A 27696-nucleotide genomic window follows, 5' to 3' on the forward strand; every position below is an offset into this window, starting at 1 on the left:
GGTGTTGATCTGGGAATGTTTTTCTTTCTTTCTTTCTTTCTTTTTTTTTTTTTTGCATCCAATTGCTGGGTTTTGGTGCCAGCACTACAAATCCAACACTTATGGCACTTATCCTTATTGGATAGGACAGAGAGAAGTTGACAGGGGAGGAGGAGATAGAGAGAGGGAGAGAGAGATGGACACCTGCAGACCTACTTCACCACTTGTGAAGTGTCCCCCCTGCAGTTCGGGAGCCGGTGGCTCCAACCCAGGTCCTGGGATATATTCTTGTGCATAGTACTAAGTGTGCTTAACCAGGTGTGCCACCACCCAACTTCCTTAATTTGGTAGTGTTTTAGATTTACCTGGGAGAAAAAAAAATAGGATCTATGCTGTTACAAAATCACCAAAAACACTTGTGGAGATTATGGAAATGTGCCTCTAGGATTTCCTTTCAATAGAAGATATAGTTGCAGGGAGAAAAGTTGATGAACCATCTCCTGCTGTCTGCCATGCCTCTGGATCTTCCATGGCCACCAAGACCTTGCTGCCTTCCCTTGGTCTGCTCCCAAGTACAGCTAGTCTACTAGAACCATGCTGTTCTGCTCCATGTAGACATTGTGGACAAGTGAGAGGCCTCCCCATCAGTTTGAGCTGAGCCTTTCTTAGAACTATTCCAAAGTACTTCCTTCTGATTCCTTCCTTTCCTCATTCCTTTTTCACAGGTTTCAGACCTGGCTGGAGGTTTGCAGGCGTTCTTGTACTTCCATCTTTTCAATCAGTCACAGACTCACCAGCAAGTCATTCTCGGTGTCCATGTGGTGGTGCACACAGTGAGCACACATGTTGCAATGCACAAAGACCCAGGTTCAAGCCCCTGGCCCCCACCTGCTAGGGGAGGCTTCTGTCTCTCTCTCTTACTATCTCCTCTGATCCTCTCAGTCTCTATCCTAAATAAATATTTAAATGTTTTTTTTTAATCACTTACTGAACTGAGTTTGTCTCAGTGGCTGTTTCTTTGGGCCTCACACTGACATAAAAGCTGTTACTACTTCTCTGAATATCTAGTAGTTTTACCTACCTTCCAATGAAAACATGTGCTTATTTCTATCTATGCTGGATGAATCTTTATATAAATAGCATACCAAGTGAGAAAAACAAATGTTAATGGAGTTAGTGGTGTATCATGCTGAAAAAGGCTTTTTTTTCTCTTTATTTTATAAGAATTTTAATTGACTCATTTTCACATCAAATTTCAAAGAAATCCGGCCTCTGTAGTCTGTGCTTGTTAAGTCCTTATTGTAAGCTCATTTTAAATGTGTAGAAAGGCAAATGTTTCCTAATGCTTTAAAAAAAAAAAAAAGAGCAAGATGGGGGATCAGGTGGTAGCTCAACAGGTTAAGCACACATGGTGTGAAGCTCAAGGACTAGCCTAAGGATCCTGGTTCAAGCCTCTGACTCCCCATCTGCAGGGAGGCCAATTCACAAGTGGTGAAGCAGGTCTGCAGGTATCTATCTTTCTCTTCTCCTCTCTATTTTCCCCTCCTCTCTCCATTTCTCTCTGTCCTATCCAATAACAACAATAATAGCCACAACAATGTTAAAAAAAAAAAGGGCAACAAAAGGGAAAAAATATCGCCAGGAGCAGTGGATTCATGATGCAGGCACCGAGCCCCAGCAATAACCCTGGAAGCAAAAAAAAAAAAAAAGAGGATGGCAGATAGCTAACCACTGAGCTTTTGACTAACAGAGACCTATAAGCATTTGAAATATTTAAGAGTTTCATAATAGCACAGAATCCAAAGATATATTCAACCATAGTTTAATCAACATGCTATTATACTAAGTGCACCTATAAACTGCTGCTATACGAGTACGACAACCCTAAACTAAAAAAGTTTTCAACAGAGGTGGAAATTATCATTTACACCAGATGGCTATATAGACATTTTAGTTATGCTTTTTACATTAAATATTAACTCCACTTTCCTATACTTGTAAGTCATTATATTGTTTTCAGAAGAAGAGTGAAATAGAAGCCACAATGTTTTCCTTTCCCTGAACTGTAGACTTGCAGTTGGCATTGGTCTAGACCCTGTTTGGCATTTCTAACCTGTATTCATTTACCTGTTATTACAGGAAACTAGATATGACCTGGCCAGTAGCCACCCAGCCATATTACTGATCTGCTGTTATGCTCAGCAGTAACCTTTCCATTGTGTTTCTGGCTAGATCAGTTTCCCCAGCTTATTCCTTTGGGGAAGTCATGTTCTTTTGTGTACAGAACGCGCAGCTAACTGTGCTGTTGAGCCTTTAGATGTTTAATATATAGGTTTGATTACTTAGTGACTGCTATACTGTTATGAACAATTTTAAGAAGAATAGAATTACTACTTTCTAGGGTCAGGGTGCCATTATTGACTGTCTGAATTGATCTCTTATTTAGCAGTAGTGGTATGAATTGAGGGGAATATAATGGTTAAATTTAAATGAAAGAACATATAAAATAGAGCCAGGAATGTTGTGTTTGTATAAACATTCTCCATAGAAAATAGATGCTTCCATTCATTTCCCAGAGTCTATACATTCTAAGTGCGTATAAGAAACACTAGCAAGTTGTGAGGAAATAATTTTGCAATGAGTATACTGTATATAAAGTTGGTATTATTAAATGGAGCCTTGCTTGAATTATATTAGGCAGAGATTGTTTTCAATAAAAATTAGCTCCAAAAATAAAGTTACCCACAACACACACTTTGGAAAAGAGAACCATTGTCTGGTTCTGAAACAGTTGATTTACAATGAAGACAAATCAATTACCTTCTAATCTGTGAAACCAAAGATAAGTAACTGGATAATAGGAAACATCAGATTAAACATATGAAATACCCACCTGTGTAGATAAAAACACAATATTGGCAATTTCATATTTTTCAGTCTAATAGAAAACATTGGTGTAAGGGGATTAGAATTTGGATGTATGCATTGAATTGAGGTTTAATCATTCAAAACATTTTAAACATAAGAGTTCTATTTAAAGAAAATCCTGAGAATCCTTTCAAAAGCAAAATACTTTTTAAATGGGTAATAAATTCTATAATTGATTTCTTATCAACTTGAACTTTCATAAAAATGTGTTCTTGTTAACCACATACATATGAAATCTTTTTATTACAAGATAATTTTACATCTAATGAACAAAATGTGCTCGACAAAATGAATTATTCTTTTTTTGTTTACAAATGTATTTCATTTAAGGAAGTTTACATGTGTACTTCCAATGTAAAAACATGGTTACATTGGTTAAAATGTAAAAACAATGGTTACAGAGACACCAGCATCAGTGCATGGTAAGAAGACCCCCATTTAAGCCGTTGGAATAGGGTCTGCCTAGTTGACTAACCAAGTATTCTTAGAAAGTTACTGAAGTCATGGGGAGGGGGGAGGATTCAGAGTGCTGACACAACTGTTTGAGTGCACACAATACCATGTGCAAGGAAATGGGTTCAAGGCCTTGGTCTCCACCTACAGGCAGGAAGCTTTATGAGAGGTGAAGCAGTGCTGCTGGTGTCTCTCTCCCTCTATATTTCCCCTGCCCCTCATAATTCCTTTCTGTCTCTATCAAATTAAAGAAATATATATATATGTATATGTATATATACATATATATATATTTAGAAAAGGAAAATGGCATCCAGGAGTGGTGAATTCATTGTGTAGATACAGGGTCCCAATGATAAATCTGGTGGCAAAGAGAAAGAGAGAGAGAGAGAGAGAGAAAGAGAGAAAGAGAAAGGAGAAAGCCAGTCTCTCTATCTGCAAAGTGGAGTAATATTGTCAGTTCTCCCATAGCAGTTTAAATTAGTGTACATAAAATACCTGGGATTGGATTTATGCGGTAAAGATTAGCTGTTAATAGAAAGAAGGTGCAAGTTTTGCTTTTTTAAGTTTATTAATGACAACATTGATTTACAAAATTATAGGATAAAAGGGGTATAATTCTGCTCTGTTCCCACCACCAGAGTTCTATATCCCCATTCCCTCCATTGTAAGCTACAGTAGTTCACACAAGGTTGCCAATATGTGTTAACTCTTATTTTTATCTATCTGTCTATATTTATTTATTAATATACATTTGTCCTTTTTTTTCTCTATGATCCTGCCCTCTCTTCCATTCCAAGTCATACTTAACACCTATTACTACTTTTGAAATGTCCTTCTTCTTTCCCTCTTTTCTCTCCAGGTCCTGACGGAATTGGAGGTCAGAGCACTGTAGTCATCTTTTCATATCATTTAGCCTTGCTGGGAGTATGGATCAAAATTCTTTTTGGGGGTTCAGAAGGTGAAAGTCCTGGATTCTATAACTGCTTCTCTGCTGGACATGGGCATTAAAGGTTGATCCATACCCCCCAACCTGTTTCTACCTTTTTCTAGTGGGATAGGGCTCTGGAAAGGTGAGGTTCCAGGACATGTTGGTGAAGCTGTCTGCCCAGAGAAGTCAGGATGGAATCATGATAACATCTGCAACTTGGTGACTGAAAGGTGGTAAGATATAAAGCAGGACAAAATGATTAATGAACAGGGACCAAAAAGTAGGAATAAAGCAGATGAGACTAAGGATTGGGATTGTAGAATGGAAAGAAACTAGAAAATCTATCTTAGGTGTGTTCCTAGGAACCCATGACTTTCATAGTTTTTGCTTGAGTTTGAAGTAACAAACATACAGAGAACAAAAATATTTGGGAAGATGGTTTCAGAGTTGCAAATTGGGTTAGAAAGTTGGATTAGAGCAGAGTGGCTCCCACACTTAAAGAAAAACTATGAATTTAGCTCCTACACTTAAAGAAAATCTATGAATAAAATTAACTGTTTACCCCCATCCACCTGATGCAGGGTCCCCGTATATATTCACATTTAGCACAGGGGCCTGTGTAACCTCTGAGTCCCTCTTGGTCTGTGCTCACAGTTCATGGTCACAACTGGGAACATTGTAGCCTGCACTCCTTTCAGGACCAGTCTTCCTCAAGTGGCAGGGCAGGATGACTGAGCCTTCCTTCAGAGAGTGGGACAGTCCCTACATTGCTACTTTATAGGGAGGACAAGTTCCTGGAGTGTCCCCCGAGAAGGCTTATGATGACATTTTTTAAAATATTTATTTATTTATTCCCTTTTGTTACCCTTGTTTTATTGTTGTAGTTATTGTTGTTATTGATGTCGTTGGTGGATAGGACAGAGAGAAATGGAGAGAGGAGGGGAAGACAGAGAGGGGGAGAGAAAGATAGACACCTGCAGACCTGCTTCACCACCTGTGAAGCGACTCCCCTGCAGGTGGGGAGCCGGGGGTTCGAACCGGGATCATTATGCCGGTCCTTGCGCTTTGCACCATGTGCGCTTAACCCACTGCATGATGACATTTCTTTTATTTATTTATTTATTTATTTATTATAATTTATTTCTTTATTGGGGAATTAATGTTTTACATTCAACAGTAAATACAATAGTTTGTACATGCATAACATTCCCCAGATTCCCTTTTAACAATACAACCCCCACTATGTCATTCATCAGCATGATGACATTTCTAATGGAAGTGACCAGTGATGGTGGAAAGAGGGATCTATTAGAGGTCTAGGTCCACCGTATCTGTGTGAGAATCCAAATATTTCCTAACTAGGGCCCCAGATAATGTGGTAGTCTGGTATTGACCAAAAATGTCATCATTAAGTGAGCCAGTCTCTTGCCCTTATTTTTGTAGTCCTTTCTTTATCTGACAAGCTTTGCCTTTCTCCTAGTTGTTAAGGTGTTGAGTGTCATTTGTTGTATCAAAACTGGTATTAGTTTTATGGGGTCTGCTTTCTTTGGGCCTTTTTACTAAATTGCCAAGCTTATTATGTCTAAGTCTAATTGGTTAGAGGATTTATAATGCCTTTTTTAGGCTACTCTACTAGGATCCCTGACTTATTAGGTTGAAGTCTAATCTCAGAGGGCTATTAAGCACTTTTACTTTGAGTTATATAATTTTCCCCTTTCTTATGGATACATATACACCTATACCCAGTACCCTAAGCCCTAGCATGTATCAAGTGTCTGTAACTTTGTTAGATAACATTCCATCTGAAATGGTACTAGCTAGTCTCATGTGTTCGGAAAGATCTCACCATATTAGAGGAGATGGGAGATTGACATCTCAAGTTTGGTGGCTCTGGTGGCAATCTGCAGTAACAAGTCAGTAATGTGGCATGGCAGTACTGGTGGCATTGGTTGAGTTGCGGTCAATAGAGGCAGTATGAAGTAAAAGAATCAGAGAGAAAAAATATAAAGAAATATGGGCATAGTCCTAGAGGTTCCAGGACCAGAAAAAAATAAGGATCTTAAGGAGAATGGGATGGGTTCCTTGTAGTCTTGGATAGAGTTTAAAATAATAGTTAATTATTATTATAACTGAGTTATCTGGGGGTTTGTTTATCTATTAAAATCCAATGGCGGGAGTTGGGCAGTAGTGCAGTGGGTTAAGAGCACGTGGTACAAAGTGCAAGGACCTGCATAAGAATCCTGGTTCAGCCCCCGGCTCCCCACCTGCAGGGGAGTCGCTTCACAGGCGGTGAAGCAGGTCTGCAGGTGTCTTTCTCTCCTCCTCAGTCTTCCCCTCCTCTCTCCATTTCTCTCTGTCCTATCTAACAACGACAATAATAACTACAACAACAATTAAAAAAAAAAAAACAAGGGCAACAAAAAGGGAAAATAAATTAAAAAAAAAATTTTTTAATCCAATGGCGTGCATATATATCTGGAACTAAAGTTGCTTAAACTGGGGTTGACCCAGTCTACTCTTTATCTTTTGACAACTTGGCTCCCTTTCCATAGCATAAGACAGAGAAGGTGTCAGTTTAGCCAGTCCTGTACTCAGAAGTGGATGAAATCTGCAAGAAGTTTTAAAGTTGAACATAAATACAATTTTCAGTATGATAAAAATCCCCCAGTCCTCCCTCAGTTTAGAGTATGAGAGCCCCAACATTTTTTTCCCAGTTTGAGTTGCCACTCTTGGAGGACCACCAGGCCTTCTCCTAGGAGCTCTTAACCGAGGGTCTCTCACAGTACCTGGGCAGTAATGACTTCAACACGCTTTATGCCATTCAGAGCTCCTTGCACTCCTAGGTGGCTTTTTTTTTTTTTGGGGGGGGGGGTAGTTGAGAACAATGTGAAAATTCTCACATTAGAGACAACAAAAAGATGAAATGACTAGGATATTCATTCCAAGTCCATATTTAGGTCTACTGTCAACATAAAAGGTTACTACTTCAGGTAGGGAAAACAGAAAAAGTAAGAAATACAGTCTTTTTAGCCATATATATGTTTTTAATCTAGAGACAACATATCACTTTTGCTTTAGTTGGCAAACCAGGAAACAGTGGATTTATTTTCTCCCAACTGCCTTGTCAGTGATCATCTTAAAAATGTAACTGCTAGTTACATTATTGAATCCTGAATGGATTTGCAGCCTACAGGCAATAACATAATTAACCCCACCAGTGAGTCTAGAATGACCCAACATGTACAGAGAAATAGCAGTGAGAGATGCAATTTTGATTATGGTTTTCTTCTTAAGGGCAACAGTGACAGTTATCAGTAGACTTAACCTGCACACTGCCCAAATGACTCAGGGCTCCTTCAACCCCATTAGTCTAGGCCCTAGGGTCTTTGACCACCAAAAACACAGTGAGCTCCCAGGACTGGGCATTCACACACTGACTGACAGCCCAGACAGTGGGTCGGGCAACTGCTTGCTAAAAACTTCCTGAAGCATTCACATACCCTTTGCATATAATATCACAACCTTGCTCTAGTTATACTGATTAATAGAAAGATGCTAAGTGGGATAGAGAGAAGTCAACAAAGATTTTACCACCCCAGAAAGCTGAGAAGAGAAAGCCTAGTCACCTCTGGACAAAAGACAAGATCTTCTTTCTTTTGTCTAAAGAGTATGGAAGGATTATCACCTCCAACTCCCTTGATCTCCCCTTCATGCTTGAAGCACATATGTCCCATATAGAGAAGATATACATATACAGGGGTACACATAAGACACCAACATGCACCACTCATGGAGATATGCATACAGATACATACCTGGAGGAGACACATGCAGACCCAGCCAGGACATCAACCTACACAGACACAGACTTAGAAATAGACACATGCCTATAGAACTCAAGGAATTTGACATGTGCCATCTGGCCTCTTATCATCTGACATCTAAATGACAGCTCCAGGAAAGCACTCCCTGTGCAGAGCTTTGTGGTCAGAAGGGATCACATGGATTTAAGACTGACCTTGCCACTCCCTTGAGCGCATGTTGCCTACAATCAAAAGCACCCAAACTATGAGACTAAAAAGTCATCGGGGATGTTCATGATGTTTCCCTGAGCTACACTTGACAGCTCACCTCAAGAAGTCTAGCTAAGCCAACAGAATTGTTTTCAGGGGACTTGGGACTTAATATCTAATAATGTTATAGCTGCCATTCTAGAGTTCACTGTTGAGCCTGCAAACCTTTGTGAATATTGAAAAAATATCACAGACACTGCAACAAAATCAATTTTGCAGCGATGAACTTCTGAGGAACTGTTTTCCACAAGAAGAACTGAATACATTTGCAAGTCTAAGATGACAGAGTGAGCAGAAAACAACAGCAGGAATTTTTCAGACACACGCTCCATCCTCCTCCCTGTCATCTCTCATGAGTGTCAACTGCCACTACTTAATGCTTATGTGCCAAAAAATTCTTTTTGAAGGACTTGCCTAAAGTAAGGTTTTGAGCTAGATGTTAGAAATACACTGATGCAAGACTGAATCCTATTCACTGAGAAGGAAGGGAAAGTAAGCTCAGACCATCCAGACAGTACAGTCCCAGTTGAGCTATTTCCTCCAGCCACCTAACTAGTCTAACAAGGGGTAGTTAGTTGCTTCCTTCTTTTGTCTAGAGTAAATTCCACTGAGCCTCAGAGCCTACTCAAAGCAGCTTCAATGAAGACAATGAGCAGCGGGAGTTGGGCAGTAGCGCAGGGGTTAAGCACACATGGCGTGAAGCGCAAGGACTGGCATAAGGATCCTGGTTCGAGTCCCCGGCTCTCCACCTGCAGGGAAGTTGCTTCACAAGCGGTGAAGCAGGTCTGCAGGTGTCTGTCTTTCTCTCCCCCTCTCTGTCTTTCCCTTCTCTCTTCATTTCTCTCTGTCCTATCTAGTAACGATGACATCAATAACAACAACAATAATAATTATAACAACAATTGAAAAAACAAGGGCAGCAAAAGGGAGAATAAATAAATATAAATAATAAAAAAATTAAAAGATAATGAGCATTTTTTTTTACCCCCCTTCTCTCCAGTATCATCAGACTTTCCATTTCTTCTGTCAGCATTTAATTAATATGCTGGAGTTCCATTCACATAAAGAAAGAACGAAGACATTCTAACTTTCTTGAGATCTATTCTTTTCCCCTTCACAGACAGGCTTTTTAAGTAGTCTTTCAACTGCCTCCAATTGCTCACTCCCTATTTCTCAATTCATTCTGAAGCCCACAGCCATCCCATTTCTACGCCTGCTGATGGTCTGCCCACTTGTATGCTAGTTCAGGGAATCCCTATCAATCTTGCTCGGTCTTGGTCGCCCTATGGCATGTGGCTGATCGCCTGTTCTCCTATTAGATACTTTCCTCTCTTGAATTCTCTAGCTACTCTCCACATTTCTTTTCAACCTCTCTGTCCAATCTTTTCTACTGCCTCTGAGTGCAGGTGGGAAAACCCCTTGAAGCTTGTTAGCAGATTGAGAGCAAAAACAGGAGGGAGGAGCGAGGTCGTGGCGGAGGGTGTGAGGATAGCAGAAGCGGAGATAGGAAGAAAAACAGAGGAAGAACAACATTCACACCCACTCACGAACCTGGAGCAAGCAAGTGAAAAGAGGCAGTATTCTTCACTGTCACTTGAGGATTATTACACTGATTTGAAGAAGTCATGCCTGGAGACCTCAATATTCTCCTACAGTGTAGGAAGCAAGAGCATCTAGTGTTTGCATTTACATGAGTTGAAGCTCAAAAAAGAGAGTTGAACTATATAGTCTGATACTGGGGCTGGGGGTGGGAGAAAGGTGGCTTAACAGTAGAGTGTATATCTTACATGCATGAGGCCCTGAGTTTGATCCACAATACAGCAGCAAAGCAAAGAAGAGGGCCAGGGTGGCAACACACTGAGTAGAGTGTATGTGTTACAATGTGTAGGGGCCTGCATCTAAACCTCTAGCTCACTGAATATACTTGTAAGTCTAAGATGACAGAGTGAGCAGCAAACAACTGCAGCAAGTTTTCAGATACACTCTCTGTCTTCCTCCCTGTCATCTCTCGTGAATGTCCACAGCCACGACCTAACATTTATGTGGGAAGCTTCACAAGTGGTGAAGGAGTGCTGCAGGTCTTTCTCTTTCTCTCTCTCCCTCTCTCTCTCTCTCTCTTCCTCTCTCCCTAGCCCTCCCTTCTCAATTTCTCTCTATCTCTATGCAAAAATTAAAAATTACATATGTGGCAAAAGGGAATGAAAAACAAAGACAAAACAAATAGAACATCGTAAATGGCAGAAAAGTGCCCTCTCCCTCTCAGATAGAAACAAAATCTTGGGTGCAGATGGAAGTGTGCAGCGACCATGCACCTATTGTGGGGAATCACAGGAAGCATGATCACTTCAGTGTTTTTCATCAGCATTTTCTGTCTGACAGTGGGAAAGGAAAGAACAGCCACAGAGGATCCAGGCAGTGCTTGGTTCTTCTGGACCATTGAATCAAAAGGCTAGAAAGACAAGGGAATCAAGATGCAGATGACAGACATGTCCAAGTGGTCAACTGGTGAAGCCAGACTGATAGAAAGAAATCAATGGCAGTGAGCTAGCAACCTGATAGAAGACCAAGGAATTGAGAAACTGGCTACCAAGGCCAGGCAGTGGTGCACACCGTTGAGTACACATGGTACGTACGAAGCATAAGGATCCCAGTCTGAGCCCCTGGCTCCCCACCTGTGGGGGTGGGGGGCACTTCACAAGCAGTGAATCAGGTCTGCAGGTATCTCTCTGTCTCTCTCCCTCTCTATCTATCCCTCCCCTCTCACTTTCTTTCTGTCCTACCCAGTAAAAATGAAAATGGCCACCAGGAGCAGTGGATTCATAGCACTGGCACCAAACCCCAGAGATAACCCGGGAAGCCAAAGGGGGGGGGGGGTGAAAGGGAGAAACTGGTATCTCTTGAGGCTGAAAGCAGGCAGAGTGGCAGAGGAACAGTGGGAACTAAATACCAAAGTGATGTTGGGGTGGGGGGTGAGCGATATTTGCTTATGACCAGGTTGGGCTCCTTGTTTGTAATTTGTATTATAGAAATTTCCAGCAAGCACAAAAGTAGAAAATAGTCTGATGACTCCATCAGTATCCAGCACTTACCACCTTCTCCCCACCTTAGTTCATTTAATCTACATCAGCTCAAATTTGGTGGGGATTTTAGAGGGGAGAAAGAGACTATCATATAATGAGACAAATCCTAGTTTCATATTGTTTCAGCTATAAAAAACTTCAGAGGGTCCAATTCATGTTTTTAACATGAGAAGATTTCATAGAATGAGTTTGGGTAAAGTATGATAATAACAATATTAAAAGTATGATAATAATAGCAACTCTTTGTTGAGTATTTTATATGCCAGATGTTTTAGTTGTTTATTTATTTTATTACCATCTGGGTTCTTGCTAGGGCTAAGTACTTGCACAAGAATCCACCCCTGCTGGCAGCCATGTATTCCTTCTTTCTCCTCTTCCTCCTGCTTCTCCTCTTTTTATCCTTCTCCTTCTTCCCTCACTTTCTCCTCTCCTCCTGTTTCTCCTCCTCCCCCACCTTCAGTTTGGATAGAGACAGAGAGAAATTGAGAGGGGAAGGGAGATATAGAAGGAGAGACACACCAGCAGCCCTGCTTCATTCACAACTTGTGAAGCTTTCCTCCTGCAGGTGGGGACTCGGGCCTTAAACCCGCATCCTCTCACCTCATCTCATGTGTGTATTAATGGGTGTGCCACCACCCAGCCCATATGCCAGTCATTTTATATGGATTATTGATTCCGTTTTTCCAAAACCTCATGAGGTTGGTATTGTTATTCACATTTTGTAAGGTCTTTTTTTTATTTATTCCCTTTTGTTGCCCTTGTTTTTATTGTTGTAGTTATTGTTGTAGTTGCCAGTTTTGCCTAAAATCACTGAAATAGCAAAGTTGCTGGTGATCAAATCCAACCTGCCTGCAGTGTCTTTCCTCTCAATTTCCAGCACAGTAGAGGAAAAGTCAGAAAGGCATGTAGTTATGCTATTAGGTGCTTCCAGAGCACCACGTAGGATCATAATTCCAATTCCAAGTAAGGTGTAAAAAACAAAAGCAGTGGCTATAAGAGTAAGCACCAAAATATTTAATGACTGTTAATGGAGAGAGGTGACGACAGGAGGACTAGTTGATGCCTAAAGTATTAAAATGGAGAGAACTGCTGAGCTTCCAAGAACCAGGTGTTCTGCGCAAAGGTGAAAACAGTATCTTCCACTGGAAGCAGGTCAAAGGTCAGCACAGACTTCAGTGCTAGACTTCAGAGTGGGGGGCGATAGGAACGGTCACTTGTGTGGAAAGGAGTGACTTCAGGGTCAAAGGTGTGGTTCTATTTATGATGGAACACCAGTGTCAGTAGCGGGAGTTGGTGGTGAGAGAATCCAGGAGAAGAGCAGTAAATGGGGGTAAAAAGTGACAGGACTGAATGTTGTCTTATCAGGCAAACTGAACTGGACACCAGATTAGTGGCCATGCTTTATGATCCTCAGTGTCTGAACCACCAGGCCAGGCCAGGCTGCAGGCTGTTACCAGTACTCAGTGAGAAATGGACAGGAAGCAGTTCTGAAATATGCATAGCATGTTGACATTGCCACATACCCCTTGGGCCTTTTTTATTTTACGAAAGTGTTTGTCTTTGGCAGATGGGAAATTTCTTAGAGAAATGATCCTTCACCACAGGGAACTTGATAAGTACTAACTTCGCTTACCTTATTATGATGTGTTTGCTTGTATTTTTCCATCTTGTCTAGTCAAGGTCACTAGTCACTTATTACAATAGGCAGCTTCCCTAATCTTTCACAGAATGTTGAAATCACGGGTAACATGCAGTCGGAGAAGTTAACATTTACTATTTTTGCTGAAAGTTTCCTTTAAAAAGAAAACAATGTCTTTATGCTTAACTATATTTAATCATCACTGGATCCAGTTTTTTGCACTCTCAGTAAAAAGCTTCACAGAATTTCAAGATTGGGGATGGCTAGTGTGGCCTTTTCAGTTAGACTTTATATTCATACTATTCCTTGTTTTAGGATTACCACAAGTTCTAAAAGCAAATGAACTTGGTATAGGCAGCAGATTTCAGTAGTTGCTAAGAAACTGGATTAGTGCTAATCTAAGGAATGTATTATTCATTTTTATTTCCGTTTGTTACTACAGAACTGTAATTGCAGATAGACACCTTTTATGGCTCTCTAGGGTATAAAATGTTTCTCTCTTAGCTGGTGGATTAGCCAGAGGAGACTGTGTTTATATGTACCTTCCAAGCAGAAAGTATTCAGGCATCAAGTGGCTGGGAAAAAAGAAGAAAGGCTTCTTGAAGCATAAACAATAGCTGGTTTTGTAAGCACAGGCCACAGCTGAGCGCTCAGGGCCAGACCAGCAACTTCTACCCTGCAAAAGACGCAGGCCTGGGGGCTACATCTGACCATGCTGCACATGCCCCTGATTGCCTCTTCATGTTGCAGATGATGTCATCCTGCAGCCTACTGCCACAGCCACCAGGCAATCAATTCCTCAGATCAAAGATCAGTTGTCAAACCCAAGAAACTCATTTTCCACATGGAAGCCAGTGCGAGCTTTTTGAAAAACAAATCTGATAGCATCACACCAGACCTCTCTCACTCCCACTCTGTTTGAAATATTCTAGTGCTTCTCGGAGCTTTTGAGATAAGGATTTAAAGCCCCTTACAGAACTTTCAAGGCCCTACCAAGGACGATCCTCCTTCCAGTCCACTACCTATCATGTTCAGCCTCTTCCTTCCTTCTGAAGGCAGCCTTGCCCCTGCTCTTACATGGCCAAGCCCAGGGCTCTTCTATGTGCTCAGCTAGGCAATGTCAGTGCTCACGTCCATCTCCTTTAGTTAGGAGGACCAGCCTGGTTCTCATCGAATCCTCCCTAGTAGTTGACACATCTAGAAGTTTATGTTTACTTGTATAGGTCTGATTAAAACCTTAGCTCTCCAGACATTCTTTTCTTTGACTATAACTTCAGTATCCAGAAGATGCTAGCACACGGGTAGTACTCCAAAAGTGAGGGTTAAAAGCCGGAATTCTCATTCATGAAATCCAAATTTCACTGTATAACTCCTTGACGGTGGCTTATACTTGAGTCATGACATCAGGAGTTGTATCTCTTGCCAAGACATCAGTGTGAAGCACTAGGGAGGGCCTCTCAGCTGCTCTTCTATGCACCAGTTGCTGGCTCTTACAGAGGAGCTGCTATGAAGTTATAACAACTTCAGACTTTATGAAAAATAACACCACCACCATCCCATGAAAAAGAAGGAAGCAACAACTGCTAGTGATAATGCCAAATGAGAAAAACAAGTGAAGTAATCTAATCCTTTCCTCTCTTGTAGATGAAATATGCTAGGAGCATAGTCATTAAACTGAAGACTAAGAATAGCTAACATTCATGGAATCCTGACTGTGGATGAGGTTCTGAGTCAGTGCTTACATATGTTTTCTCACTGAATACTCTCTCAACACATCTCTTTCTGTCCTTTCACAGATGAGGTACCAGAGAATCAGAGAGATTAAGTAAATTACCCAAAGTCACACACAGAGTAGTGGTAGAGTGGATTTGCAATCATAAAGACTAACATTCCAAAGCTGTGTTCTTAACCATAACCTTTCCTGCCTCTCCCAGAAAGTCCAGGACATATTCTTAGGAAATACCATGAAAGTTCAGTAGTCACAAACTAAATACTACCTGTAATAGAAAGATGATTTTCTCTTAGCCTAATGCTTTGGGTTTGAATTAAGACTTATTTTTAAGTAGCTAGGTAATCTAGTGTCTTCATTTTTTTTTCCATTTTGACATGTTTCTTAAATATAGATTGATAAGCCATATATCTCCTAGGTTCATATTTAGTCAGAGCTGCTGGGTGCTTATAAGAATATGATAAACAAGAGGCTGGACAGTAGCACAGTGGGTTAAGCCACATGGTACAAAGCACAGGACCCGCTTAAGGATCCCGGTTTGAGCCCCCAGCTCCCCACCTTCAGGGGGATCGCTTCACCAGTGGTAAAGCAGGTCTACAGGTGTCTATCTTTCTCTCTCCTTCTCTGTCTTCCCCTCCTCTCTCAATTTCTTTCTTTCCTACCCAACAAGAACAGCTATAACAACCGATGACAATAATAATAATAATAATAACAAGGGCAACAAAATGGGGAAAATGGCCTCCAGGAGCAGTGGATTCATAGTGCAGGCACCGAGCCCTTGCAGTAACCCTGGAAGCAAAAAAAAAAAAGTAAAAAATAAAAAGAATATGACAAACCATGTAACCTGATACATAGGCCCTGTGACCTGACCCAGCCTCAGTCCCCTCTCCTATACCATAATATGCCCTTCAAATAGAGGTCCTAAGCAGCTAGCAAGTCAAGGGCCTGTTTACTTCCTTGTCGGGAATTTATTTCTCCTATCTTGAAATAGTCATACACCAAAGCCAGGTCCACCTGAGATGCAGCAGGCACAGAGTCCATCAGTGAATATCATAAGTGGGTTTTTTGAATAATTATAAATATTAATAAAAAATACTTAGCTAAGTCCTGGAAGAAAGATTAATTGAAAGAGGCCTCAGCCTTTTGTGAACATGTGATTAGTAAGGTTTTCAGTAGTATACTCATCCAACTGGTAATTAGGAAAGATTATCTAATATCACCTCTCGTGGTTTCTTTCTTCAACAAACCTAAATCTATCAGAAAGCCTTTGCAACAGTTTTCTTAAAGTGTAACAAATTCTACTTTGCATATCATCTCTTCGTGTTTAATTATAAGGGTTTGGATGTGCAGCACCCAATTAATCAGTAATTAGATAGCACTGTACCAAAAGAAATTAAATAGAAACAAAAACACAACTCCGCATACAACTGTATTATCTGGGAACATTTCATGTGGCAAGATTAAGAAAAAAAAAAAAAAAAAAGATACTCCCCCCAAAAAAAATTCCCTGAGAAATATAGGTTAACTGAGTTCCCTTGATATTTTTATTATTATTGTCAGTGACTCCTGATGTTAGTGGCAAACTTAAGGGTAATTCAAATACAGAGATACACTATGATTATGCAGATGTTTATTCCTCTTATGATCTTTATCAAAAATCATCTCTATGTAAATAATTATTTTCAGACATAGTGGTTTATTTTGACAGTGCAAAACAAATGGATACTTTGTTATATGTATTTATATGATAGGACAGAGTGTAGTTGAGAGAGGAAGGGGAGATATAGAGATATACCTTCTGCACCCCAAAAATAATTTTGATCCATATTCCCAGTGGGGGAGAAATGAAAGGGGCTCTGAACCAGAGGGCTCTGAACTCCAACTCCATCAGGACCTGGAGAGAGAAGAGGAAAAGGGAAAGACATTTAGGTGTAGTAATAGTTGTATGTGTGGCTTTGAAAGGAAGAGAAAATGGGACCATAGGGGGGAAAATGAGTAAATAGAGACAGATATTGTAGAAAGAACAGTTAGCCCATATCTGTAACCTTAGGGGAACTGCTGTAACTTTTAATGGAAGAATCAGAGATTCAGAACTCTGGGGGTGGGAATGGTATTGAGCAGTACCCCTGTTATCTTGTAGTTTTGTAAATCAACATTAAATTATTAATAAAATTTTTAAAAGAGAAAGCATCGCCTCTCTGCTTATGACTTATGACTTCCCTCATGTAGGTAGGGACTGTGGTCTTGAACCCAGCCTATGTGTTCAATTTAGGTGTGCCACCATCGGGCCCCAAATATATATTTTATAATGATGCATTCTCTATGGATCTTCATGTCAACAATACATTGTCCATGTCTGAATTAATAATGAGGCCTCTAAAGTGAATTTAGATGAGAAAAACCAAAAAAGATAAAAAGCAGAATGAGGTAGGAGAAATAAAGGTGTCTGGCACAATGTGAAATGGGTAGCAAGTCCTTTACCAATCAGGGTAAAGAGAACTTCTCCCCACAAAGCCATTTCATTTCCCTACAAATAGACTCCACCAGCCTCTTATCCTGGTTTTTTTTTAATTTTTTTTTTATATTTATTTATTCCCTTTTCTTGCCCTTGTTTTACTGTTATAGTTATAGTTGTTAATTGATGTCGTCATTGTTGGATAGGACAGAGAGAAATGGAGAGAGATGGGGAAGACAGAGAGGGGGAGAGAAAGACAGACACCTGCAGACCTGCTTCACCGCCTGTGAAGCGACTCCCCTACAGGTGGGGAGCTAGGGGCTCGAACCGGGATCCTTCCGCGGGTCCTTGCGCTTTGCGCCACCTGCGCTTAACCCGCTGCGCTACTGCCCGACTCCCCTTATCCTGGTTTTCAACCTTTGTGTTGATAAGAGGAAAGAGAAGACCGACAGTTGAGAAAACAGCAACTTCAGTGGTTCAGTCTTAGAAGAAATGACAGCAGTCTGCTCAGGTGTTCCCAGCCCCTGCAGGGAATTATCTTGACAACTGGACTCTGGGAGGACAGACAGCCAAAAAAAGCCCCACTGTCCACAAGGCAAACTATTACACAGCAACCTTTTCCTTATGCCGGTCCTTGCACTTCACGCCACGTGCACTTAACCCGTTGCACTACGCCCAACTCCCTTATAGCAACCTTTTCCTTCTTAAGTTGTTCATTCCTCCTTTGACCATGACTGCATGGGGAAATAAAGCCAATAAAACACTCAAACTTACCTTAAGGTGTTTTGTATTCTTTCCCTGGTGCTATCACTTTTACTCCTAACTATGGCTATATTGTGAACTGTAGATATTTCAAGTCTTTAAGTGGTATGTCAAGTGCATGAGCAATTCTTTTCTCCCTAGGAATACAAAATCGTCTCCAAACTTCTTTGTACTGTTTGTGTACACTCAAGCTAGCTTCCCAGAAGTATTTTTAATTACCAGATTTGGAAACAGTTTGTCTTTTGATTGAACAATTTGCTAAGAATGAGCATAATGTGCTTTGAGAACTATAGGAGAAATTTCAGAGATGCTCATCTTCGCGTCTGGGTTGAAGGAGTAAATTTTGCTTCATAATTTACCATCAGAGTGGATATTAAAAGCCAAAATTGTAATAATTTGTGTAACCTTGTGATGAAATTTAACCATCTCTGCAATTCAAAATCCTTTCCCCACTGTTTATGAAGTGATACAGTATAAAGTTCCTATCTCTTAAGAATTCGTTGCTTTTTATAAATTATACAGCACACCTATGAATGAAAACCACGCTTGTCAAAGTGACAATTCATTTTTTGCTGTGGTTTGTTAATCCTCTATTATGCTGCTTTGCCTGTTCCCTAATTTGAAAATGTTCATCTCTCAAGAGGCAGTACAATATATCTGATGTAGTGTACTACATAACTTTTTACCTCAGTATATTAATTGATTTCTTTATTGAAATAAGCTTAAACAAGCTCAGTTCACAATAATCATTGTTTAATGGATCTTTAGTTGAAGTTAGCTAACAAAAATTAATGAATCCGAGTAACCTCTTCATATCAGTGAGTGATTAAAACAGTGGCTCTTCACCTGAACAACATAGTAACTACTCCTATGACCCAGTATACCCTATTACACTATAGTTTAGTAAATTACTAGGATTTAAACACTGCTGATTGCATTTCTCTTCTAATCTCTTCCATCTCAGTAAATGGCAAATGACTCTAGTGAATAGTCCAACCAAACACCTAGGAGCCCTCCTGTATCTCTCCCTGTGTGCATCTCTGATGCACAAGGTGTCAGACAGACCTGCCAGACACCCCATTGCCTCACTCTAGTCCAAGCCACCATCTTCTCTCTTCTGGAATCCTACCTGTTACCTCATAACTGGCCTCTCTGCTGCTGTTCTACCTCCTCTGAAATTCATCCTCCAAATAAGAGCTCAGGATAATTTTTTTTCTGTATAAATCATAAAATATATTTAGGTCTACTTAATGCTTTCGAGTGACTGCCCATTTCACTTACAATGAAAGCAAATCACCTCCCTCCTTGGGTTAGAGTACCCCACCCGACCAGCTCTGAAATGTTCTTCCCTTCTCTCTATTGGGTTATTCTTCAAATATCCCACTGTCATTCCTGAAGCACGGTCCTTACACAACTGCCTCTCAATGGAGAGTGTTTTCCATCTCCTCAGGACTGACTCCTCCTCCCTTTCACTCTTCAACCTCTGATGCCTCTTCCTCAGAGAAACCTTTCCTAACCACTTTAAGAGCAGTCAGCCAAAGTCATCACCATGTCAACCTGTTTAAGTTCTTCAAGGAACCTGCCATGACCACAAATCATTCTTTTACTTTTTGTCTATTTAATTGTGTTTCTCCCCACTACCCCTGCCTGTCACTCATGGTCCAAAATGTGTGCCTAGAGCAGACTCTGGCCCAGTAGTAAGCTCTCAATAAATACTTGTTAGATAACTGTTTAATAAATGAATTTTTCTCCTCCTAATATTATGTGGGGGGTTTTTTTGTGGTTTTTTTTTGTTTTGTTTTTGTTTTTTTACTGAATTGTTTAACCTCAGTTTCACCATCTATACGATAGTTCGAACAAAACAGTGGATTTGGGGGTAGGATGTGAAGGAGTCAGCGTATGTGGTAGCAGATGGTAAATGGCATGCCCCACAGTAGATGTAGAGTGTAACAGTGCCCTCCCTGTGTTGCAGGAAATCTTCAGAGGAACTGGACATGGACAAGGTCACAGCAGCAATGGTACTAACCAGCTTGTCCACCAGCCCTTTGGTTCGAAGTCCTCCAGTACGGCCAAATGGTAAGCCTGTGCTGGAGGGCAGAGGGTAGAGCCCCTGGATATGGAGAGCAGAATCTCTCTTTAAGGGAATTTCAATCCCATCAGACACAATGACTAATTACTCCTCCCTATTAGCAGTAAGTATGGGAAAATGTGGAAGAAATAGAGACCCAGATCGGCCAGTCTCCTCTCCATCTTCCCAGGTTCATGCTGATCTCATTCATCCATTTGACTCAGTTTTGTTAAACTCCATCACTTCCGTAGAATACATGTTTTCAGTATTTGTATTCCTTTTCCCCCACCCCTGGAAAGTGGAGACTGATAATTGAATTCTTCTCTCTGGCATTATTTCTGTTTGCTTGAAATGCTAGTTGGGATATATATTCTAAAAGAAACTCTAAAAGATAGAGCATTTCAGAAAGTTTTGTCCCCAGCTCTTTAATCAAATGTTATTATTTAGCCCCCTCATTTACTTAATATCTATTTATCAGATAACAGGCTAGATGGCTTGAATTCATCATTAAGAAACATTGACTATGGGGGAGGGGGACACAGAACATTAGTGGTGGGTGTGGTGTACAACTATACCCCTGTAATCTTACACCCTTATAAACCATTAGTAAATCACTAATAAAAAATAAGGGAGGGGGGACATTGTCAGTACTCCAAGGTATTATACAGTCTTAGGGGAATGGGAATAACTATAATCATAGCTGCATTAATGATTAACATTTATTAAGTACATTCTGTGTGTCAAGTGCTAGGCTTGCTTTGTCTTGGGTAATTCACACAACTTGTGGATGGCAGAAATCAAATTATTTCTGAATCCATATCTTCCTGATTCCAAATTGATAGCCTTAATCATGATACATTATTTTCTTGTATATGGCAGTATAATAAATGAGGACAGTTGTAGATGATCTTAGAGAACCTGCAAGGAGGTCAATCTTGGGGACATGTATTTCCTGGCTAAGAACTTGGGCACTAGTCTAAAACTATAGAAGAATTTTTAAAGTGACCCAGGCATTGGGAAATTATGAGTGGACTGAAAATCACAAATAAAAAAGAAACATAAAATATTTTATTTAGTTAGTTTATTTATTGTATAGAAGCAGACTAAAGGAAGTCAATAGGAGAGAGGGAAATAGAAAGAAAGATACCTTCAACACTGCTTCACCACTCAAGAAGCTTCCCACTGCATGTGGGAACTAGGAGTTGTAACATGTGCACTCTACCAACTATATTACTACCTGGCCCCTAATTTTTTCTTTTTTTTAAGAATCATAAAACCAGATAGCTATCCTGAACCTTGATGGTCATAGTGAGGATGAATAAGACATCACTGAGAAAAGAAAGCTATTTGGTGATGGACAACAAGGGTAAATAACAGGGAGCAGCAATGGTAACTTCTGGCACTTGGGCTTCTGCAAAGAGGCCCATTTCCTGAGCAGGAAACAAAGACAAGCTAGGTCTGTTAGTGACCATTAGGGACAAGAGGTGAGATTGCTTCTCTGCTGAACACGGGCGTTGGTAGGTCGAGCCATACTCCGAGCCTGTCTCTCTTTCCCTAGTGGGAAAAATAGTATTCTATTTGAAAAACAAAACAATACAAAAAAAATGCAAAAAAAAAAAAGAGGTGAGATTGCTGAAGAAGACAATAAACATGTTCAGTATATAGAACTAGAGGTCATTTAAGGGTCAGTGTCTGGTAAAGATTTGTGTGTAGCCTGGGAGAGAAATCTAGACTGACAATAAGACACAGAAGGTAGCATTCCTAAGCAATGGAAGTAGATGAGAGCCACCTGAGAGAGATATGTAGCAGCGGAGCGTAAAAAGAAGAAAGCCAAGGGAGAAATGAAGTTCCCCATAATGTGAGGGGAAAGAACCCTGGCAGATACAGAATAATAACTAGAAATGTAGAAGGAAATTTGTTTTCGTGGAAGTCATGGAATAAATGTGCTTTAGGAAAAGACATCTGGTGCATCAGAAGATCAAGTTTCAAATAGATTGAATTTTGCATCAAAAAAGCCCATTGGGACTGGAGGGATAACATAGTGTTAAAAGACTTTCATGCCTTAAGCTCCAACTGCCCAGGTTCAATCCCTGACACCAGCATGAGCCAGAGTTAAGCAGTACCTGGGGAGGGAGGAAGCAGGCCACTGGTCGTTTTGGCAAGAGCACAGTGGACTACCCTGTCTCTGGTGGACCCAGACCGACTCTAGTTCACTGAAATATAATGTGCAGAGGCCACTGATTGAAACTCAGCAGTAGGGAAAAGCCTTCTCACAAAAGCCAGCCTAGTCAGTTAGGAGACTGAACTATGGTTTGCTCATAATTTAGCTGTAAGTGTAAAATGTTAAAATGAATTTATTGAGCATCCCATAAGTCCTTATCAAAACTGAATCTAATCCTGCTATAAGTGAAAAGAATGTTCAAAGTGTTGGGAATTCGGGCCAACACCATAAACCAGTAGTGCCAGCTATCATAGGGTGATATCACCTCTGTATATATCGACCATATAAGGTGCTTTTGCTATAAGATCGCTCTTCTTGGAATCTTCTGGCAAACTGGTATCTTGAGTTACTTTTCTCAGCTTGTTAACTCTTATTAAAGAAAGATCACCACCACGGGGTGTGGGAGGGAGGAGGTAGAAGGGAGGGGAGATGGAAGACTCCGCCAAAACCTATTCTAGGAAAAAGAAATTGCACAATCTCATGGAATTCTCAGAGGAAAAAAAATTATTTAACATAATTATTATTTTTACCATTGGACTCTTTTTTAAATTAAAACATTTTTATTTAACTGTGAACTGTGTATTGAAAGGCTAGACTCAAAGTTAACCTTTTTTTCAGTACAAATGTATGTTGCCACAGTTATAAAGAGAGTAATCAGTGTTCATTTTGACTTTTTTTTAATGTCTTTATTGGGGGATTAATGATTTACAGTTGACAGTAAAATACAACAGTTTGTACCTGCGTAACATTTCCCAGTTTTCCACATAACAATACAACCCCCGCTAGGTCCTCCTCTGTCATCATGTTCCAGGACCCATTTTGACTTTTAAAATAACTACACAACTAACAATCCCAATTTGTGTGGCATTTCTGATTTAATCTTCAACAGGATGCAAATGTTTAAAAGAGAAAAGCAATTAATGATAGTGAAAGCATTTCTAGACATAAATGTATTCTTCTTAAATATTTTTAATATTATTTGTTTGTTTGTTTGTTTGTTTGTTTGAAAGATAAGAGAAAGAAAGAACCAGACATCACTCTGGTGCATGTGCTGCCAGGGATCGAACTCGGGACCTCATGCTTGAGAGTCTAATGCCTTAGCCACAGCGCCACCTCCTGGACCACTCTTCTTAAAACTGTAAACCAAATGAATTTTTTGAGAATTGCTGTGATCCTTTTCTGTGCCTGAAAAGGGTCATTTTGTCAAGATATAAGTCTACAAAGACGGTAAAATTGACCAGTGTCTGCCTGTATTTGGGGCAAATACTTGTCTAAGATAAGGATATACTGTTCTCTAAAAAATATTATACATTCTGAAATTTTCTCTGAATAATTTGTTTCTGTACTACATTGTCCTTTTAATTAAATAGTGTTTAAACAGGAAATAACATTCTCAAATAAGCAAATTAACTTGTGGCATTGAAATGAAGCAGTGTAACTACATAGTAATAATAGTTGCTCCTCAAAATAAATCCAGTTCCTCATACTTAACATGATTACACATCTAGCACCATGTATTTATTTTATTTTGCAAATGCATGCTGCAATTCTTATGCCTCCTGGGCCTGCCAGATAAGTTTGTCATACCAGGTAATATTACCTCAGGCCTTATATTAAGCTCCTCTTAAAGTTGTGCTGTACTCAATGAAGCTGTCTTATTTATAGTAGACACCTCAGAACTAAGAGTGTGTCAGTCTCTATATATACCACAGGGAATGAGATGCTAATTTGGTTTTGTTGATGTTTGCAAGTCAGGCATCTGCATAAATGACCACTTGATTCTTATAGAGCCTTGCTTTATTGAGATGGATAACTTACACCCGTTCTTTCAACTTAAAACTTTACTCCTCCAACTGAACTTTTTACATGACATGACTGGAGAATATGCTGGAAGTGGATAATTAGGCAAAAATAGTCATGAATTTTTTTCTATAACGCTAGTCTACTGTTTGTCTTTACTTCACTATTAATTATACAGACGTTAACAGCAATTTTTTTAATGAGGCATTTTGGGATTTCCTCTTCCCACCACACCGTAGTTGGAATATAGTTTTAAAATACTCAGAATACACACAAGTGTGAAAGAGAATTTATACCAATGCTAATTAAGATTGGGAACACTTCCATGATTAAAAGAACTCCCCTGTAGAGGCTCTAACTGGGCAAAGATTTTTCTACATTAGTAAACATTTCTCAGTGTTTTCCCCCACAAGGAAGGGTAAAATTCATCACCAGTCTTATCAGTAATTATTGCCAATAAATTCTTCTCTGATCTCAGCTGTGCAGGAGATGGAAGGATGCTGACAGCATGGGTCTCACATGAACTGAAAGAGAAAGATCAACTGGTAGGGCAGAGTTTGAATCTGAGTTATACAACAGGAGGGTTGTATACTAAGCATGTAGCAAGTCACTTAATTCCCTGGTACCTTTTAGTACTCAGTTACAAAACAGGCATGATAATCCCTGTTCTGAGCAATGAATCCACATGATTATAGAAGGGACTTTACAAGGATCTAAACATTCACCAGTTATAAAGCATGGCTATTTGCTATAATAAGCTTCATGGTAAATGGCTTTCGGTAACTGCCCAGAAATTGTTTCTCAGATTGTTACATTCTTAAATCTCACACTAACTTTTTTTTTCTATAAATGGACTCTAAAGACCACAGTCCTATGAGAACCTTTTTTTAATTGAGGGAGGATTAATGAAACCTTTACAGTACATACAGCTGTTGGTACTTGTCTAAAATTTCTCGGTTTTCTGCAAAACATTCTGACCACCAGGCTAAATCTTCCACCATCTGGCACCAGGATCTTAAAGTGCTCCCCCCACCTCCCAGAGTCCTTTACTTTAGTGCAATACACCAAACACAGTCCAAGTTCTACTTTGTGTTCCCCCTTTCTGTTCTTATTTCTCAATTTCTGTTCATGAGTGAGATGATCCCATATTCATCCTTCTCTTTCTGGCTTACCTCACTTAATATGATTCCTTCAAGCTTCATCCAAGATGAGGTATAGGGGTGTGAATTAATCGTTCTTAATAGCTGAATAGTATTCCTTTGTGTATATATGCCATAACTTCCTTAGCCACTCATCTGTTGTTGGACACCTAGGTTGCTTCCATGTTTTGACTATTACAAATTGTGCTTCTGTAAATAGATATGAACATGCATCTTTTTGGATGACTGTGATTGGTTCCTTAAGATACTTCCCCAGAAGAGGAATTGCCAGGTCATAGGGAAGGTCCATTTCTAGCCTTCTGGAGTGCTCTATGAGAACTTCTAAACTGTTAAAATGAGGAGAAACTCTGTGACTTATTTGAGAGAATAATATAAATGATTTCCACCTTAGAAATACTGCAAGTTGATAAGCACAGTGTTCTCCAAACTTAGTGATTTTTTTTCTTTTCACCCTCCCCATATACTCCACACTATTCCCCGGAAATTAGTGTTGTAAGAAATAACACATCAGAAAACCATTAGAAGAACCTGTTATCTTGTGGTTGAAATGACTAATGTTTATGAACTATACTGTGACTCTTTCTTTTTAAAGTATAAATAGAGTAAAACTTAGAATCCTGGCTGTTGCAAATAACTGAGTGGGCTGCGGGTGCTTACATGAGACCTGGTTTCTCCCTCTTCCCCTTTCCTTGGGCTCCCAGAAGGTACATACTGACACTGTGTTTATGTGAACGGACAGAGAGCCTGAGCGGATCCTGGAAGGACGGAGGAGGTGTGCCTTCCAGTACCAGCAGCAGCGGCTACTGGAGCTGGAGCGCCCCCAGCGACCAGTCCAACCCGTCCACGCCGTCCCCGCCGCTGTCGGCAGACAGCTTCAAGCCTTTCCGCAGCCCCGCACCCACAGACGACGGCATCGATGAGGCAGAGGCCAGCAACCTTCTCTTTGACGAGCCCATTCCAAGGAAAAGAAAGGTTGGTTTGCTGGCCATAAAGTTTTCTGGTGTGAGCTGTGCAAGTGCTTTTGGTCCCCTTTCCAAAGGTCGGGCAGAAATCTTCCACCCCATGCTTCTTGCAGTGCGCCGAAACAGCCTGTGTTCCCCTCTAGTGTTATTTTCAGTGTCTAAATAATTCAAGGGTTACGAGTAGACATAAGCATGACTAGTTATTGATAGCCTTCTTCAGATCACGGTGCCTCCAGCCCCTAGCAATAATTGCTGCAGTGGAAGAAAGAGTTTGCATATGTTTTGTATCTTTGCTTCATAAAACCAAATGTGTGGGGGGCCAGGTGGTGCACCCAATACATTCTACCCGCTACAGTGCCCAATGCACAAGGACCCTGGTTCAAGCCCTTGCCCCCTCCCCACCTGCAGGGAAGAAGCTTCACAAGTGGAGAAGAGGTGCTGCAGGGGTCTCTCTGTCTCTCTTCCTTTCTATTTCCCCTTTCCTTCTCAATTCTCTGTCTACCCAAAATAAATAAATGCATAATTTAAAAAATGTGAAGCATGTAGGAAAACTGACAGATATGAATACTTACCTACCAAAAGTTATGTCATTGCTGAACTAAAAGTGGAAGAGTTCTAATTAGTTGATTTAATAATTGAGTTGTTATATACTATGAAGACAGCAGTTTTACAGGGCATTATTTTTCCATCTTGAGATGAGGGAATTAAGAATCAGTAAAAATACACATTGAACTGGCCACTGTATCAACATCACACAGGTTAGAAAAGAAACCATTCAAACTCAGATCTGCCTGAACCTGAAACATTCTTTTAATTTTCATGACATGCACTTAAGTTATGTTACTCACAATTTTCAGAAGTATTTCTGTCTTCTGGAATAAAGCAGGGCTGTAACTATATCTTTAAAAAAGATTTAAGGGGAGTCGGGCTGTAGCACAGCGGCTTAAGCGCAGGTGGCGCAAAGCACAAGGACCGGCATAAGGATCCCGGTTCGAACCCTGGCTCCCCACCTGCAGGGGAGTCGCTTCACAGGCGGTGAAGCAGGTCTGCAGGTGTCTATCTTTCTCTCCTCCTCTCTGTCTTCCCCTCCTCTCTCCATTTCTCTCTGTCCTATCCAACAATGACAACAACAATAATAACTACAACAATAAAACAACAAGGGCAACAAAAGGGAATAAATAAATATTAAAAAAAAGATTTAAAGTCAGAGCCAAGTGGTAGCTATGCACCTGGTTGAGTGTGCATGTTACAATGCACAAGGACCTGGATTCGAGCCCCCAGTCCAGTCCCCACCTGCAGGGGAAAGCTTCACAAATGGTGAAACAGGTCTGCAGGTGTCTTCCTGTCTCTTTCCCTACCTCTGTCTCCCCCTGCCCTGTCAATTTCTCTCTGTCAATATGCAATAATATATAGAAATATTTTTTTAAAATTCAGAGTCACGGGGACTGGGTGGTAG

At 40.3% G+C, this 27696-nt stretch overlaps 1 protein-coding gene across 1 annotated transcript in view; it reads left to right on the top strand.

Annotated features, from left to right (window-relative positions):
• Window positions 1–27696, top strand: part of ZNF704 (zinc finger protein 704) — a 276320-nt gene that overhangs the window by 192073 nt on the left and 56551 nt on the right. Inside the window, exons 3-4 of the mRNA XM_007520149.3 lie at window positions 20002–20105; window positions 26018–26250. Coding sequence (XP_007520211.2) covers window positions 20002–20105; window positions 26018–26250 — 337 coding nt within the window. The remainder of the gene's footprint in view (window positions 1–20001; window positions 20106–26017; window positions 26251–27696) is intronic.

Source organism: Erinaceus europaeus, chromosome 1 (assembly GCF_950295315.1).
Source record: "Erinaceus europaeus chromosome 1, mEriEur2.1, whole genome shotgun sequence".
NCBI classification, from domain to species: domain Eukaryota; kingdom Metazoa; phylum Chordata; class Mammalia; order Eulipotyphla; family Erinaceidae; genus Erinaceus; species Erinaceus europaeus.